Source organism: Ambystoma mexicanum, chromosome 11, assembly GCF_040938575.1.
Source record: "Ambystoma mexicanum isolate Mex_15411 chromosome 11, UKY_AmexF1_1, whole genome shotgun sequence".
Lineage (NCBI taxonomy): Eukaryota > Metazoa > Chordata > Amphibia > Caudata > Ambystomatidae > Ambystoma > Ambystoma mexicanum.
Genome location: NC_090934.1, coordinates 834,025,655 through 834,038,588, shown reverse-complemented (window position 1 = coordinate 834,038,588; position 12,934 = coordinate 834,025,655). Strand labels below are relative to the sequence as shown.

Below are 12,934 nucleotides of genomic sequence, written 5' to 3'. Positions count from 1 at the left end.
GATGTCGCTCATTGATTATAACCCCATGTTGGAAATTGCCATGTTAGTGGCCTGTGCTGCTCCTGCTGAAGAGGCTCTTCTGCGCTCCCAGAGAGCACTATTGTTACATTGTTATATTGTTATTGTTCTGTGTGGAGAAAACTAACCAGGCTAATTCCTCTTAATTTCTGGGGGATGATGGAGGGGCCAGCATTAGAGAAATTGGAGCAAAAGTTCGTTTAAGGCTCTTAGTAAACCTACGTAATTTGACCTGGCTGTATTGGCTGAGAGAGTGGGAGACTCGCCCAGGCGCCCTGTAGGTGGCAGCCAGCAAGTGTTTACCTGTTAGTTACACCATGTGCCAAGGGCACATGGCTTTGGGTAAGGGGTTTACGCATGTACACATGAATATTGAGGTTTTAAAGTGTTGGAATGTTTGCTGGCTCCTTCACTGTGTCTAGGCAGTCTCCTGAAAATGTACCATGCATGAAGGCAATGAGAACTAGATGGTAATGAATGGCTACTGTTGCTTGCATAACTAGGGTTTTGTTTTCTGCTCAAGAAGTGGCTGGGGGAATATTTGTTTTATCTTTTTGATGCCCCTGTATTCCTTCTTATGACAGACTATAGCGTGACTGCAAATTCCAAGCTGGTCATAGTCACGGCTGGTGCCCGCCAGCAGGAGGGAGAGAGCCGTCTTAACCTGGTGCAACGCAACGTGAACATTTTCAAATTCATCATTCCCAATGTCGTCAAGTACAGCCCCGACGCCACCCTTCTTGTAGTCTCAAACCCGGGTGAGTCTCATTTCTATTAACTGTGTGTCTGCAAGTGACAACATACATCTCGTTCTACGCTTTTTTTGTGTAGTGTGTGACATTCTTCTCGGCTAGGCCTCGGTACAGCAGAGTGAGGATGCTGGCACCAAACTGATGTCGTCTTCATGGATTAGGGAGAAAGTTACAGGTTGAAGGGAAGACATGAACACTTAGAAGGAGGTGGGAGCACTGCAGGAAAAATGCAATCTACAGCACTAAGAATAAACTGATAAGGACACACATTGCTTGTCCATTGGATGCATTGGTACATGCAAAAAAATTACTGTACGAGGGCTGCAACCTTCAGGTCCAGTATTTAGTCTCTACTAGCGCAACCAAGTATTATGGTAGCATTATATTAATGTATTGTTGCATGACTCCGTGTGCCATGGTTTCGAATAGTCGACAACGCCATCTTGCATGATAGCACATCTTTGTTTAAATTTCAATCCTTAATCTAAATGTTTCTGCATGCGTTTCCTAATATGCATGCAGTATCTTCATAATCGTAATATCTGTGTACAAGTGTTTTTGTTTTTCCTTCCTCGACAGTGGATGTTTTGACCTATGTGGCCTGGAAAATCAGCGGCTTTCCCAAGCACCGTGTTATCGGCAGTGGCTGCAATTTGGACTCTGCCCGATTCCGCTATCTAATGGGAGAGAAACTGGGCGTCCATGCCCAGAGTTGCCATGGCTGGGTCGTTGGCGAGCATGGTGACTCTAGTGGTATGTGTTTCTGCAGCTCTATGTGCCTTCACTTGGGATAGCGCAAAAGCTGCACTGTTAGTGAAGGGGGGCGGGGGTTTATGAGGGACGGGCAGGGGGTTGGTTGTGGAAATGCTAGTGAGGACAAGTTGAATACTGCAAATAGAAAAGGGTGGGCTGACATTGCCATATAGCTAGCACGAGCAAAGGTTGCATCTGTCGTAGTATAAACTCTTCAACGTTCAAAACAGTAAAGCTGTTCCAGAGTTCATCTTAATACTACTTTGCATTCAGTTCGATATTTTCTGCGTTTCTGCGTTTCTGGTTTGAGGTGGAAATAAAAACAACCTTCCCAGACTGATCACAAATTACGCTAATTAAAACATTTCTGCCAACACGTTGCTATATTTCTTCTTTCAGGGTTTCATTTTAATGCCTTACTGCCGGACGGCAAACTAAACGGGCCCACACCATCTATGCGTACCAGCAAGTAACATTATATACAAGGTCTATATTTGACAGTACGTCTGGGCTGCAAAGGTCAGGGGCGTAATCTTAGTAGGACGACATTTTGGACTCTGCAGAGGGATGGCTCTTTGAAAGGTAGAACCTCAAATGTATGCAACAGAGGTCCAGTCATTTAGACACTTTCTTTGTGCTGCATTTACCATCGTCCTTAACTTTTTGGGAATGTGTTTTAAAGTGAGATATACATAGACCATATAGTTGCATTGTTACTAGGAGTTTTTTTGGGCGCCCTATTGTGCTATGTTAATTATGTCTGAAATAGAAAATATCATACAGAATGGTGTTCACCAATCCAGTGATATAACTGTATGTACAGCCATATTGTATTGGTCCAGTGGAAAGTACGTATCTCTGAATTAGTAACTTTTACGTCAGTGTGCCATTTGTGACATAATTGCGAGTCATAACTAAATAATTGCATTATTAAAAGCAAAAAAAAAAGGCTAAACATGACCTTCCACCCAGAGTTAGACCTTAAGGAACTTTATATGGTCAGAAATGTAACTACCTGAAGGGTTTCAATAATCCATATTCCCATGATTCAAATCACAAAAACAAAATCAAACATTCCACTCATTATTAAAGAAACTGTTGGACAGTTTGGAAAGGGTTTGGCTATATACTGGGGGAAATCTCCACTAGAAGGAGCACGCTTAATTCTGCCAGTTTGTGGCCCTAGATTTGCTTAATCTAAAATATAGTACATATTCGCCATGTCAAAAGGAAAACCAGAATCAATTAGAAAAACCGAGTGTTGTTTTTAGTGTTTGATCAGAAAGCACACTTATTCTTGAGGGGAAAAAATAGGGTTTGTTAAACGAATCAATTCACTAAAAGAAGGAATTTGCTAAGCCCCTAGAGTAAAATCCTATAAATTTTGCACTGCAAAGTTATCTGGATTTTAGCCTAATTGGCCAGATGTGCGAATGGATTTCTTTCGCCTAGCTCTAATCTCGCCCTGCTGCCTCTATCCCTCTTACTGTGCAACGTATGACATTTTTATGCTAATGTACTTTCTTGTAAAATGGCCCACATTTATGTATTTATAATGCACCTATACACCAAGGTGTTTCAAGGCGCAACAAGATTAGGGGGGGGGGGGGTCAGGAAAGAAGAAAAACAATAAGTCTTACTAGGCTTTGACATTCGGATCGTGCAGGGGAGAGGGGTGGGGGAGGGCTGGTTGGGGCAGAAAGACACATGAGTGCCAAGGGGAGGCCAGGTGGACAAGTGCCATGGGAATTCACAGCGTGCAGGGGTAGGAAGGCCCATGTGATAAGTGCAAGGGTTGGGAGGGCCTGGTGCCCTGTGAGAATCTGAAGGAGCCACGCAGCCAGTTAAAGAGGCATAGGGGACATTAGCTGGGGAGAGGTGAATGGGAAGAGAAAAGGAGGGCCTTGTGTAACTTCTGGAACTTAAGGAGATCCGGCTCAAGTCTGAAGGGCAGGGACGCCATTCCAGACGGAGGCACTTGTGGAGGAGCGATCTACCCCCACTCGCTGCTTGTAAAATCATCTGATCTGCAGAGAGTTGGAGGTAGAAGATTGAAGGGCTCTAGCAGGGAGGTATTTATGGGGAGACAGTTGGATATACTGGGGTCCCAGGCCCCAGAAAGCCTTCTAGGCACTTGATCCTCGCAGCAACCAGAGCCAGTGGAGAGATTTTAGGGCTTGAGGTCAAGGATGAGACTCAGTCCTATTCTGGATTAGTTGAAGTGGGTGGACGGGGGTGGACGGAGGAGTTAAGCAGATTGAGGAAGAGGCTGTTGCAGTATTCGAGCCTGGAGAGGACCCGCGCTCTGGAGACATTGAGTTTCTGGGGCAAGGTGAGGAGAGGGAGAATGCCTCTGAGGAGGTGCAGCTGAAAGGTGGGCCTTCTTGGCAAGGTCCATGATGTGAGGAGGAGAGGGCAGTTGAGATGACACAAAGGTTTTTTGCCTCAGTGAGAGTGGGGCGCATGCAGTGTGGCCATAGTGTAGGAGGGAGTGGTGGTCCCAATGAGAAGGATCTGTCTTACTGGTATTGAGGCAGAGCTCGTTGGCAGTGCACCATGCTTGTATAGCAGTCAATCGGGAATGAAAGAGGAGGAAGTGGAGGGCAGCTTGAAGGAGAGGTGAGTATTGTCCGCATAACATTAAGTTAGGAGAGAAGGTGGAGATGGAATGAGCTTGAGTGGCAAGGTAGACGTTGAAAAGCCAAGGTTAGCGTATAGAGCCCCGAGGGACACTACAGGTGGAGAGTGGGAAGTAGGAGAGAAGGGCCCAGTTGAAACTGGGTCAGTCAGAGAGGTAGGAGGTCAACCAGTCCAGAGCCAGGTCATGATGCATAGTTTTACAGGGCCGATTTAGAAGTGTGCCATGATTGACCATATCAAAGGCAGAGGAAAGGTCAAGAAGGATGAACGGAAGGAAAGTTGGAATCGAGATTAGAGAGCAAGTCTTCACGGGTGTTCAGGAGTGCAGTTTCTGTGCATCTGGCTGCTCTGAAGCATGACTGGTGGTCCTGGAGACAGCCAACAGATTCAGTGTGGAGTATAAACTGGTAGATGTCAAGCTTTTCCAAGAGTTTGCCCGAGAAGGGGATAATGGAGATAGGGTGGCAATTAGGTGGACAGCTGGGGTTGTGTGATTGCAGGAATCTGCCAAGCCTGGAGCAAGGGAGGCAATGTTGTCCTTCATAGTACTGGAGGAGCAGGGGAGCACCTGTTTGAATGAGACTTTCATAGAGCAGGCTTGTCTAGAGAAGTCATCGGGTGATATGGGAGTGAAAGAAGAGGGAGGGGTCAAGGGAGGCCTGAGCGGGTCAAGGGAGGAGGGAGTGGTGAAGAGGGTGAGGACAGTGTCCTGGGTTTTAGTAATGATGTGAGAGGCCAGTGCAGTGGGCTGGGGATGGCAGAGGATAAATGGAGTTCCTTGCAGATTTTGAAAAGTTCAGCCATCTAAGTGGCCCTAGAGATGCAGCCCTGGATATAGGCCCTCTTCAAGCGGATAGATTGTCTGTTGCCTTTAGAGCAGGTGGCTCACAAACATTTTTTTTTCTGGTCCATATAAATTTGTCTAAAATTGGGAGCCCCTATACTGAAAGCAAATGCAGCCAAATAACCTACTCTCTAGGATGGTTTCCACTCAGAGTTCTACAACTCCTTTTAGCTCACTTTACCTTACACAGAGGAGAAATTGCCATATGCATGTCAGTCTGGTCCTGCCCAGCACATGTTGAGGGTAATCCAGCTATGGACTCCTTGCCCTCCAGGAAGGCAGAGAGGCATGTGTCTGGGGTTGCTATTGGTAGTCTTGCTCAGGTGAGAATTGGGTAGCAGACTGATGTGCAGATGGGTATTTCTTCTCTGTGAAAAGTACAGTGGGCTAGATGGTTGCCGATCCTTTGTGCGAACTATCCCAGAAAAGTTTATTTGTCAATGCTCATTTTCAGTTTAAGGGATCCCCAATGTTGGCAAGTGGATTTGTGGGCCAAATTGCTTCAGGGCAATTTGCATATTATTCACAAATGGTGAATTGGGACATTTGTCACTGGGCACTTATAAATGTGTTTGCAAATTGTTCTGTTTGCAAACTGACATCTGCGACAATTGGCAGGGGGGCTGTGCAAAAATGGCTATATCTGGAGGAGTGCAATAGCGGGCAACAAAAATGAAGAACACACCTATAAATCGACTATAGTGATTTACAAAACTAGGTATTTGGCCTTGTACCAAAACTAAATTGGGCCATGTTGGAACATGGGCCAACCCACAAACGCATTTAACTTTGTTAAAACTCTTTTCCACAAAAGTGTTTCACTGCCCTTACAATTTGCCATTGCTTTCAGGTAAATGCTTACATCTTTTTTCACTTATTCCATGCTAATATTTAGTTCTACAGACGTGCGCCTGTGATCTGCTCTTTTTTGTGTGTGAATGAGGTCCATTTGTGCTTGCATATTGGAGCAGGCACATATTGCTTACAATCTGGGAATTGCCTAGTGTACACACTTTCAAGGTACTTGCAGCCATCCGCAAGTACCTGCCACAATTTACACATGCATATGGCTTTCTTTGTGCATTAGGCCAATTGTCTTGGTCACATTAGGACGTATTGTTGAATAGACCATTTAGTGGGAAATGGTTATGTAATAAGCCAATTATATTAGATTCTAGTATAAGGACAGCCTTGTATTTACTAAAACCTCTGCAGCTGTGCAATTGTCAAACTGCATTGTGTTTAACCAAATTTGTCAAAGACCTGGGTTAACTGCAACATTTCTGTCGCAGTTCCTGTTTGGAGTGGGGTTAATGTTGCCGGTGTCAGTTTGCAAACACTGAACCCTGAACTTGGAACTGATGCTGACAAAGAAAACTGGAAGGAAGTTCACAAGCAAGTGGTGGAGAGGTAATTGCCTTTTTATGTTTAAAATGCATTAACTAAACATGGAGTGGCCACCTATGTTTCCAATAGTTAAAGATGTAGATCATCGTCTTGCTCACACTAGCTACCTCCATGCTTGCCCTTTGGGTTCTCTCTGGACCTCAATTCAAACCTTTTGAATGCCCTCCCCGCCCTTAACCACCTCCTGGAGTCTCTTCTCACCTTTGTGTCTCAAGCCTCTTCTGCTCGCCTTCCTCTGCCTCAACTCCTTAGTTCACCACATGATGGTGACTGGATCTTATCACCTTGTTACTTGGATTTGCATGGTCAGAGTGTGGGTCATGTCTCTGGCGTTTTGGCCTGTTACCCCCAGTAAGAGTTGCTTTATAAGCAAGATGTACGTTTGCCACGGTATGGAAAGGATATTGTAATTTGTATTCTAAATATGGTGTTAATAGTTGGAGGCTCAGATGTAAGGCAACAAAATTATATTTAATGTGTCCAGTGAATCATATACAACAGCAGAGGCAGTATTGATTGTATTGCTCTTCATACCTGTATAGAAGCCATAACCTTTCAATAATGTGCTTTGCAGCAGTCTTTTGGATGTATGAAAATAATATATTGGCATACTTTACTCGCATTTCTGTTATAAAAAAAAATAATGCTTTGCCCCTTATAGTGCCTATGAAGTCATCAAGCTGAAGGGATACACTTCTTGGGCCATTGGTCTTTCTGTTGCTGACTTAGCGGAAACCATCATGAAGAATCTTCGAAGAGTGCATCCTGTTTCTACCAAGGTCAAGGTAAGCAGCTCCAATGAACTATCTCTTTAGTTCATACCGATTTCCAGAGGCAGAGCCAGACACCAGCTTGTGGGAGGTTTGGGGGCGGAGGGAGCGGAAGCCGCCTTTTTCTTTCACTGTATCATTTTATATATCTGGCCTAGATTTCTGGCTACATAGGCCCTGAAACATGGGTATGGCAAATGCACCTTTTCCATGCTACAGTAGAGGAGGTAATGATCCATTAAACGCATACAAAAACAGCAGTGCATTGTGAGAAAAAAAGCATATATATATCAACTTTAACAGTGAAGACGGTCGGAATATAAATATTATTAAAAATACATATTTCCACTTCAGAGACACACGGAACAAACACAAGATGAAAAGAATCATGATGGGATACAGCTAATCGGTAAAAGTCAAAACAACCAGCAGCACATATAGTGCAAGAGGGCTATAAACTAAGGAGATTGGATCTGCAGGCCTAGGCTCCTTTCAAATGGCTGGCAAGAGCAAAGGTGGTTCCCACATCGGAAAGGGACAGCAACTTGAAGGAAGCTGGTCTCCAGTGGCGGAATCCAGATTTAGAAGAAAACCATTGCAGATGCTGTATAGTGGGCAAAAGCAAAATGTTCAAGGGATTCCCACTCGCTGTAAAAAAAAAAACAGATCTCGTGCCCGTTAGGCTCCCTGGACGACTTGCAGGTCACTGGCCTTAGGTGGAATCCATTTAGCCGGGTTCTGGTCAGCAAGAACCCGTGAAGGGTTAGTAACATTAACCAAATAATCATCTGGGCCCCTACTGGAGAGAGTGGAAGGTAGTGCCTGCCTGAAGCCTTGTAAAGTTTGCATGCTCTCTCATGGAGGCCATTAGTGTTCCAAATGTCTTCTATCAACCTAACGGGAAAACTGTCCGGCTAGACGAAGTGATTCACAAAAGTCGTGAAATTGTCTTTGATAATCCGAAAGACGCTAGTGAGTGAATGGATGGCCATGCAGAATTTGGCAACTGGAGCAGAAGCTGGTCCGAGTGGAGCCAACTAGATGCACTTTGGAGACCTGGTCCACTGCAAGACAGCAAAGGTCTATACGTACATGACATAAAGGTAGCAGGACCCACTAGTTGGAAGCCTTAGGAAAACAAGAGTTGCTAAAATGCAGAAGTTAATGTGGCGCTTCTTGAAGAGCACACCACGCAGGAGCGTCCTACACCTAAGAGTGGATTGGCTTGTTTGTATACTGACAGTTTCGTATCCAGCTACTGCGCCCATGCATCAGGACAAGATCCTGGAGCGAGGGCGAGAAGTGGGGATGCCTGAGCACAAGGAATTGAGCTCGGCATTGAGGATGTGGTGTAGCGGAGTTATGGTAGTTAGCCTAGGAGTCCATGCTGTAGTTGAACATGATGCCGGCGATGCCTAGTAGAAAGGTTAAGTGAGATGGTGGAACTTGGAATAATATCCTGGAATGTCAGGGGGTGGTCTCAACAGTTCTATTAAGTGTAATAGAATTATGACTTAAGATGCCAGAAAATTGATATTGTGCTCCTGTAAGAAACTCTCCTTACAAAGTAGAAACAAAGCGCACTTGCTAATATGCTCTGCTTATGCTAGGGGCGTGGTGGTATGGCTGGCACTGTCTGTATCTTTGAGGGTGCTTGAGACCTTCCGAGACAAAGGGGGTAGGATGGTTATATTACAAGGTCGGGTTAAACACAGAATTTTAGTATCCATATGTATACACCAAACCAAGATACAGCGGCTTATTTCCGCAAGTTATACCCACTAATAAGTCCATGCATAGATGGTACATTGATATGGAGACTTTAATTGTTCGCTCAACCCTATACTGGACAGATCAGATGACAAATGCATGCACCCTTGGATTACATTTTTACAAGAGAAGACATGATGGAAGACATTGAAGGCTCTCTTTAACCGAATATCATCTTGGAAAATAGCATTGTGGCTATTATTTATGCCTGTTCGGTGAGTGTGCTGCAGGCTCTTTGTATGGAAATGTATTCACTGTGTTTTTTGTAAAATAAAGTTTTAGGAAAAGGTGGCTGACTGGTGTTCAAGCCTTATTTTTTTTCCCCCTAATATTGTTGCAAGAGTTACAGCTTTCTCAAAAGATTGATCAGCTGGTGTTCTTGCCCCACCCCTGAATTCCCCCAAAGACAGAAGAGGAGTTTCATGTCTTGTCCAAAAATAGGTACTTGGATCCTGAGTCTCGGGGCTTGAGGTGTAGATTTTACAAACCTTTGTTGGGTTTGCGTGGTCTCGGTAAAGCTATTTTCAAGCAGACTACCTCTAGGCAGATTGTGTCTATTTAAATCGCCAGCAAGCTTTAGAACAAGGAGGTGCCTATACTGGTCACACTCCAATGGGGTGACATGGCTACTTCAAAGGGGTGTCCAGTCATGGGGCATTAGTTTTGGCTGTCACATGGACCTCTCTGCATAGCTTTGCTAAGCAGGACATTTCAAATTCTTTTGGAGGGGAGGGGAGTGGAGGAGGGGGAATTTGCTTAATTGCAGTTATCAGTTTTTCAACCGTTTCTTGATTTAAGAGCAGGGATTAGGATATTATCAGCAAGAGCCAAAAGCAGCTTGTGGGTATCTGGCATCACCTGGTTGGGGACCGCATGTAGGGGGGTGGATCCAGGAGATGTTATATTGTATGCCTAAAATCTAACTTGCACCTCATAGGCCAACTCTACCTTTTGTGTCCCCTATTTCCTTATGCTTATCCCAAACAGAGTTGCTATCACATAGGTATAATTAATTGTAGGTCACCAGTTTGCATGGGGAGTCAAAAGCAGCTACTAGTGCCAAGCTAAAAAGGCTTGACTACAAGCAGACGCTAGCATTCGTCTCCAACCGATTTCGAATCCTGCAATGAGTAATGCCTGTGTCTATTCTATGCCCCCCCCCCCTCCTCCTCAACCTCCATCTAGTTACTGCTTTGAGAGTTTTTCATAAGATGGCGAATATCTGTTGGATGAAGATGGCCATTAGAAGAATGTTACTTACCTTTTGTAAGGGGCGTGTTGATAAATACAATATCCATATTGACCTCTCCTACTCCGCTGAGTGTATGAATGTGGTTCATTTATCGTGGCCTGGACGATTTCAGTTATTTGGCCTCTTGTAGAGGGCCAGATTAGGTGTTAGAGTCAAGAATGCACGGTCAGCTCCATTTATTATATAATATGTATACACGCAGGTGTTGGCAGTCAGGCTGGAGCAACCCCAGTGTCCCCTGGTGGCCGTTTTTAAGATTTCAGGGTCGTGCTTGCAGCTTTTTCTAGAGATGACAAAACCTGAGGATGACATTCCGCATACATCAGAACATTGTAGTTTATTCTTTAGTTATTGAAAACAAGTATGAATAGAGCCTCTTCACCTCAGGCAATCTTGCAACAGCAGTGCAAACCTCCTGGATTCCAAGGAGTGTGTCTACTTTTGAGAATCAGTGTATGTCCTGGCTATGGTTGTTTTTTTTTTTTTTTTTAAATGGAACTGGGCGCAACTGTGATATATGCGCTCTTGGAAAAACATGTTGGAATTAATGTTACCAGAAAGCATTTGATTTGTAAATTACTTCACTGATTTTTTTGACAGTTTTTCCCAAGATAATACAATAGTCTATCTAGGTGGTGGTAGTGCTGTATATGCTATGCAGCCCTATTATAGAAGAATAACATTAAAGTTCAGCCTTTGTAATGAGTGTTTTGGTGTTTCTCTTAGGGCCTGTACGGCGTGCATGAAGACGTCTTCCTCAGTGTTCCATGTGTTCTGGGCAATCAGGGCATCACCGATGTGGTAAAGATGACTCTCAAACCTGAGGAGGAAGATCGTCTGAGGAAGAGCTCTGATACGCTCTGGGGGATTCAGAAAGAACTGCACTTTTAATCCCCACCCTGCACTGTCATTTGGTGAAATTAGTGAATTGTATGTTGCACTTAATAGGTCAAACATAGACTTATTAGCCAATGCACTCGAATTAGACATATTGCAGACCTGATCATCATCTTGACCTGGTATAAGACTGAAGAGCAAATGTTCATTTATGCTTAATTAAAAAGAGCCCCTGTGCAGCTAGTCTTCCTCATCGAGCATTGATCATGGGGACAAAGAAGGAACCGTTTTTTTTTTTTACAACGTATTATTTGATGTTGCTTCCAAGTCTCTCCTGCCTCAATCTTGTCCGATTTGCATTGTAACTCTGAAGTCATCCCAAGAGAAGATTATTGTTGGCCACAGTGGCTTGGTAATCGTCACTGAACGATTTAATGATCCAAGTATAAAGATCATTGGACATCTGTATAGTACAGAAAGCATCTGAATGGTTTTATTTATGGCAGCAAGTGCATCCTTACCCAGTTCAATCTGTGGACAGAAACTGGAACATATACATGCAATGTGTGGGGATAATCTGCTGGGCTGAGGTAATAGGTATGAAACTTGATGTTGGCTCGAAGTTTTGCAGTCACAAATATTTCTCATTGAAAAATATGGTTGGAAACCAGCAAGTAAATTGCACTGCTCGACGTCAAAGTCTGTCTGCAGAGAATTCACGTGTATGTTCTTTGTGCATCTAGTCTGTGGTTGTTACTCTGCCATTGCCTTGGTCTATTTACTGTACTCCTGTGTATGTTTCAGTGCTTCTAATACCTTCTATAGAACATGAATTGTAAACGCAGGAAAACCACTTGGTGTCCGAGCTGTGGTGCTGGCCTGAACATCAATAAAATTAAGGACGGTTTCTGTTTTTTCTGTTTGATTTATGCTGGTGATGTGACGTTAGCCACACATACAATGTATGGATTAGATATACACACACCATGAGACCTGGCCATGTATTGTCCCAGCATGGTTAAAATGTATCCAGGCTTTACCATACACCAAGCTCTGTCCAAGAGACCACAAACGAAAGTTAATACTAGATCGTATATAAGCAATTTATTTCTGAAATGAATAACCTCTGTTGGTGCAATTGTTTCATTGCGGGTCTACTATATTTAGCCTGTGTAATCTGGTTTTCCCCGTGGGCCATCTGTGGCAAAACCGGGAATCAAGGCAAGTGCTTGAAGTTTTGCTTGCCCTTGCTGCTCTTCATTTGATGCCACTATTGGAAAGAACTTAATTTAATGTCTTTCCACTGTCCTATGTCTAGCATCTTTACTGTAGTTTTTCCCTGTACATCTCACAAAACCTCAGCCTCAATTGTTTGTTTCGCTGAGCCAGGATTGCAGCATGACGTACCCAACATACTTGCAAATAGCCACACGGAGGGTTAGGGCTAGAGGGGTGGGGGGGCGTGGTGCAGCGTACAGGTAGTGTTCAGTGTAGACTACACCTGTAAATTCAGCCTATTAAAAGATTTGATCGCATTGTGATGCAGTTCTAATTAGTGGACATGGGACCCTAATTCAACAACACTCTGGCATGCAGCACAATATAAGTGGGGTGGGGGCGCTCTTTGTAAGAAATCACTGAAGATCGGAATTAAGTTTCTTTACTGTAAACATTGGTCAAAAAGACAGTCTACTGTAAGTTTGGCTTCAGAGCATAGTGGCAGGATAATGTTTTACTGCCATTGTGCTATAAATGGTAACCACTGAGATGGGCCAAGGGAAAACCAGACCCATTCAAATAGCTAAGACCTAAATGATCTAATACCAGAATGTCTCTCATAGTGCAACTTATTTTTAATGTGCCAAAAGCCTGCAGGCATCGGGCACAGAAA

The 12,934-nt window shown here is 44.0% G+C and overlaps 1 protein-coding gene across 1 annotated transcript in view; it reads left to right on the top strand.

Moving 5' to 3' along the window:
- Window positions 1-11,950, top strand: part of LDHA (lactate dehydrogenase A) — a 33,188-nt gene extending 21,238 nt beyond the window's left edge. The window contains exons 4-8 of the mRNA XM_069623784.1: window positions 603-776; window positions 1,350-1,523; window positions 6,300-6,417; window positions 7,076-7,199; window positions 10,933-11,950. Coding sequence (XP_069479885.1) covers window positions 603-776; window positions 1,350-1,523; window positions 6,300-6,417; window positions 7,076-7,199; window positions 10,933-11,097 — 755 coding nt within the window. The 3' untranslated portion in view covers window positions 11,098-11,950. The remainder of the gene's footprint in view (window positions 1-602; window positions 777-1,349; window positions 1,524-6,299; window positions 6,418-7,075; window positions 7,200-10,932) is intronic.
- The last annotated feature ends 984 nt before the right edge of the window (window positions 11,951-12,934 follow it).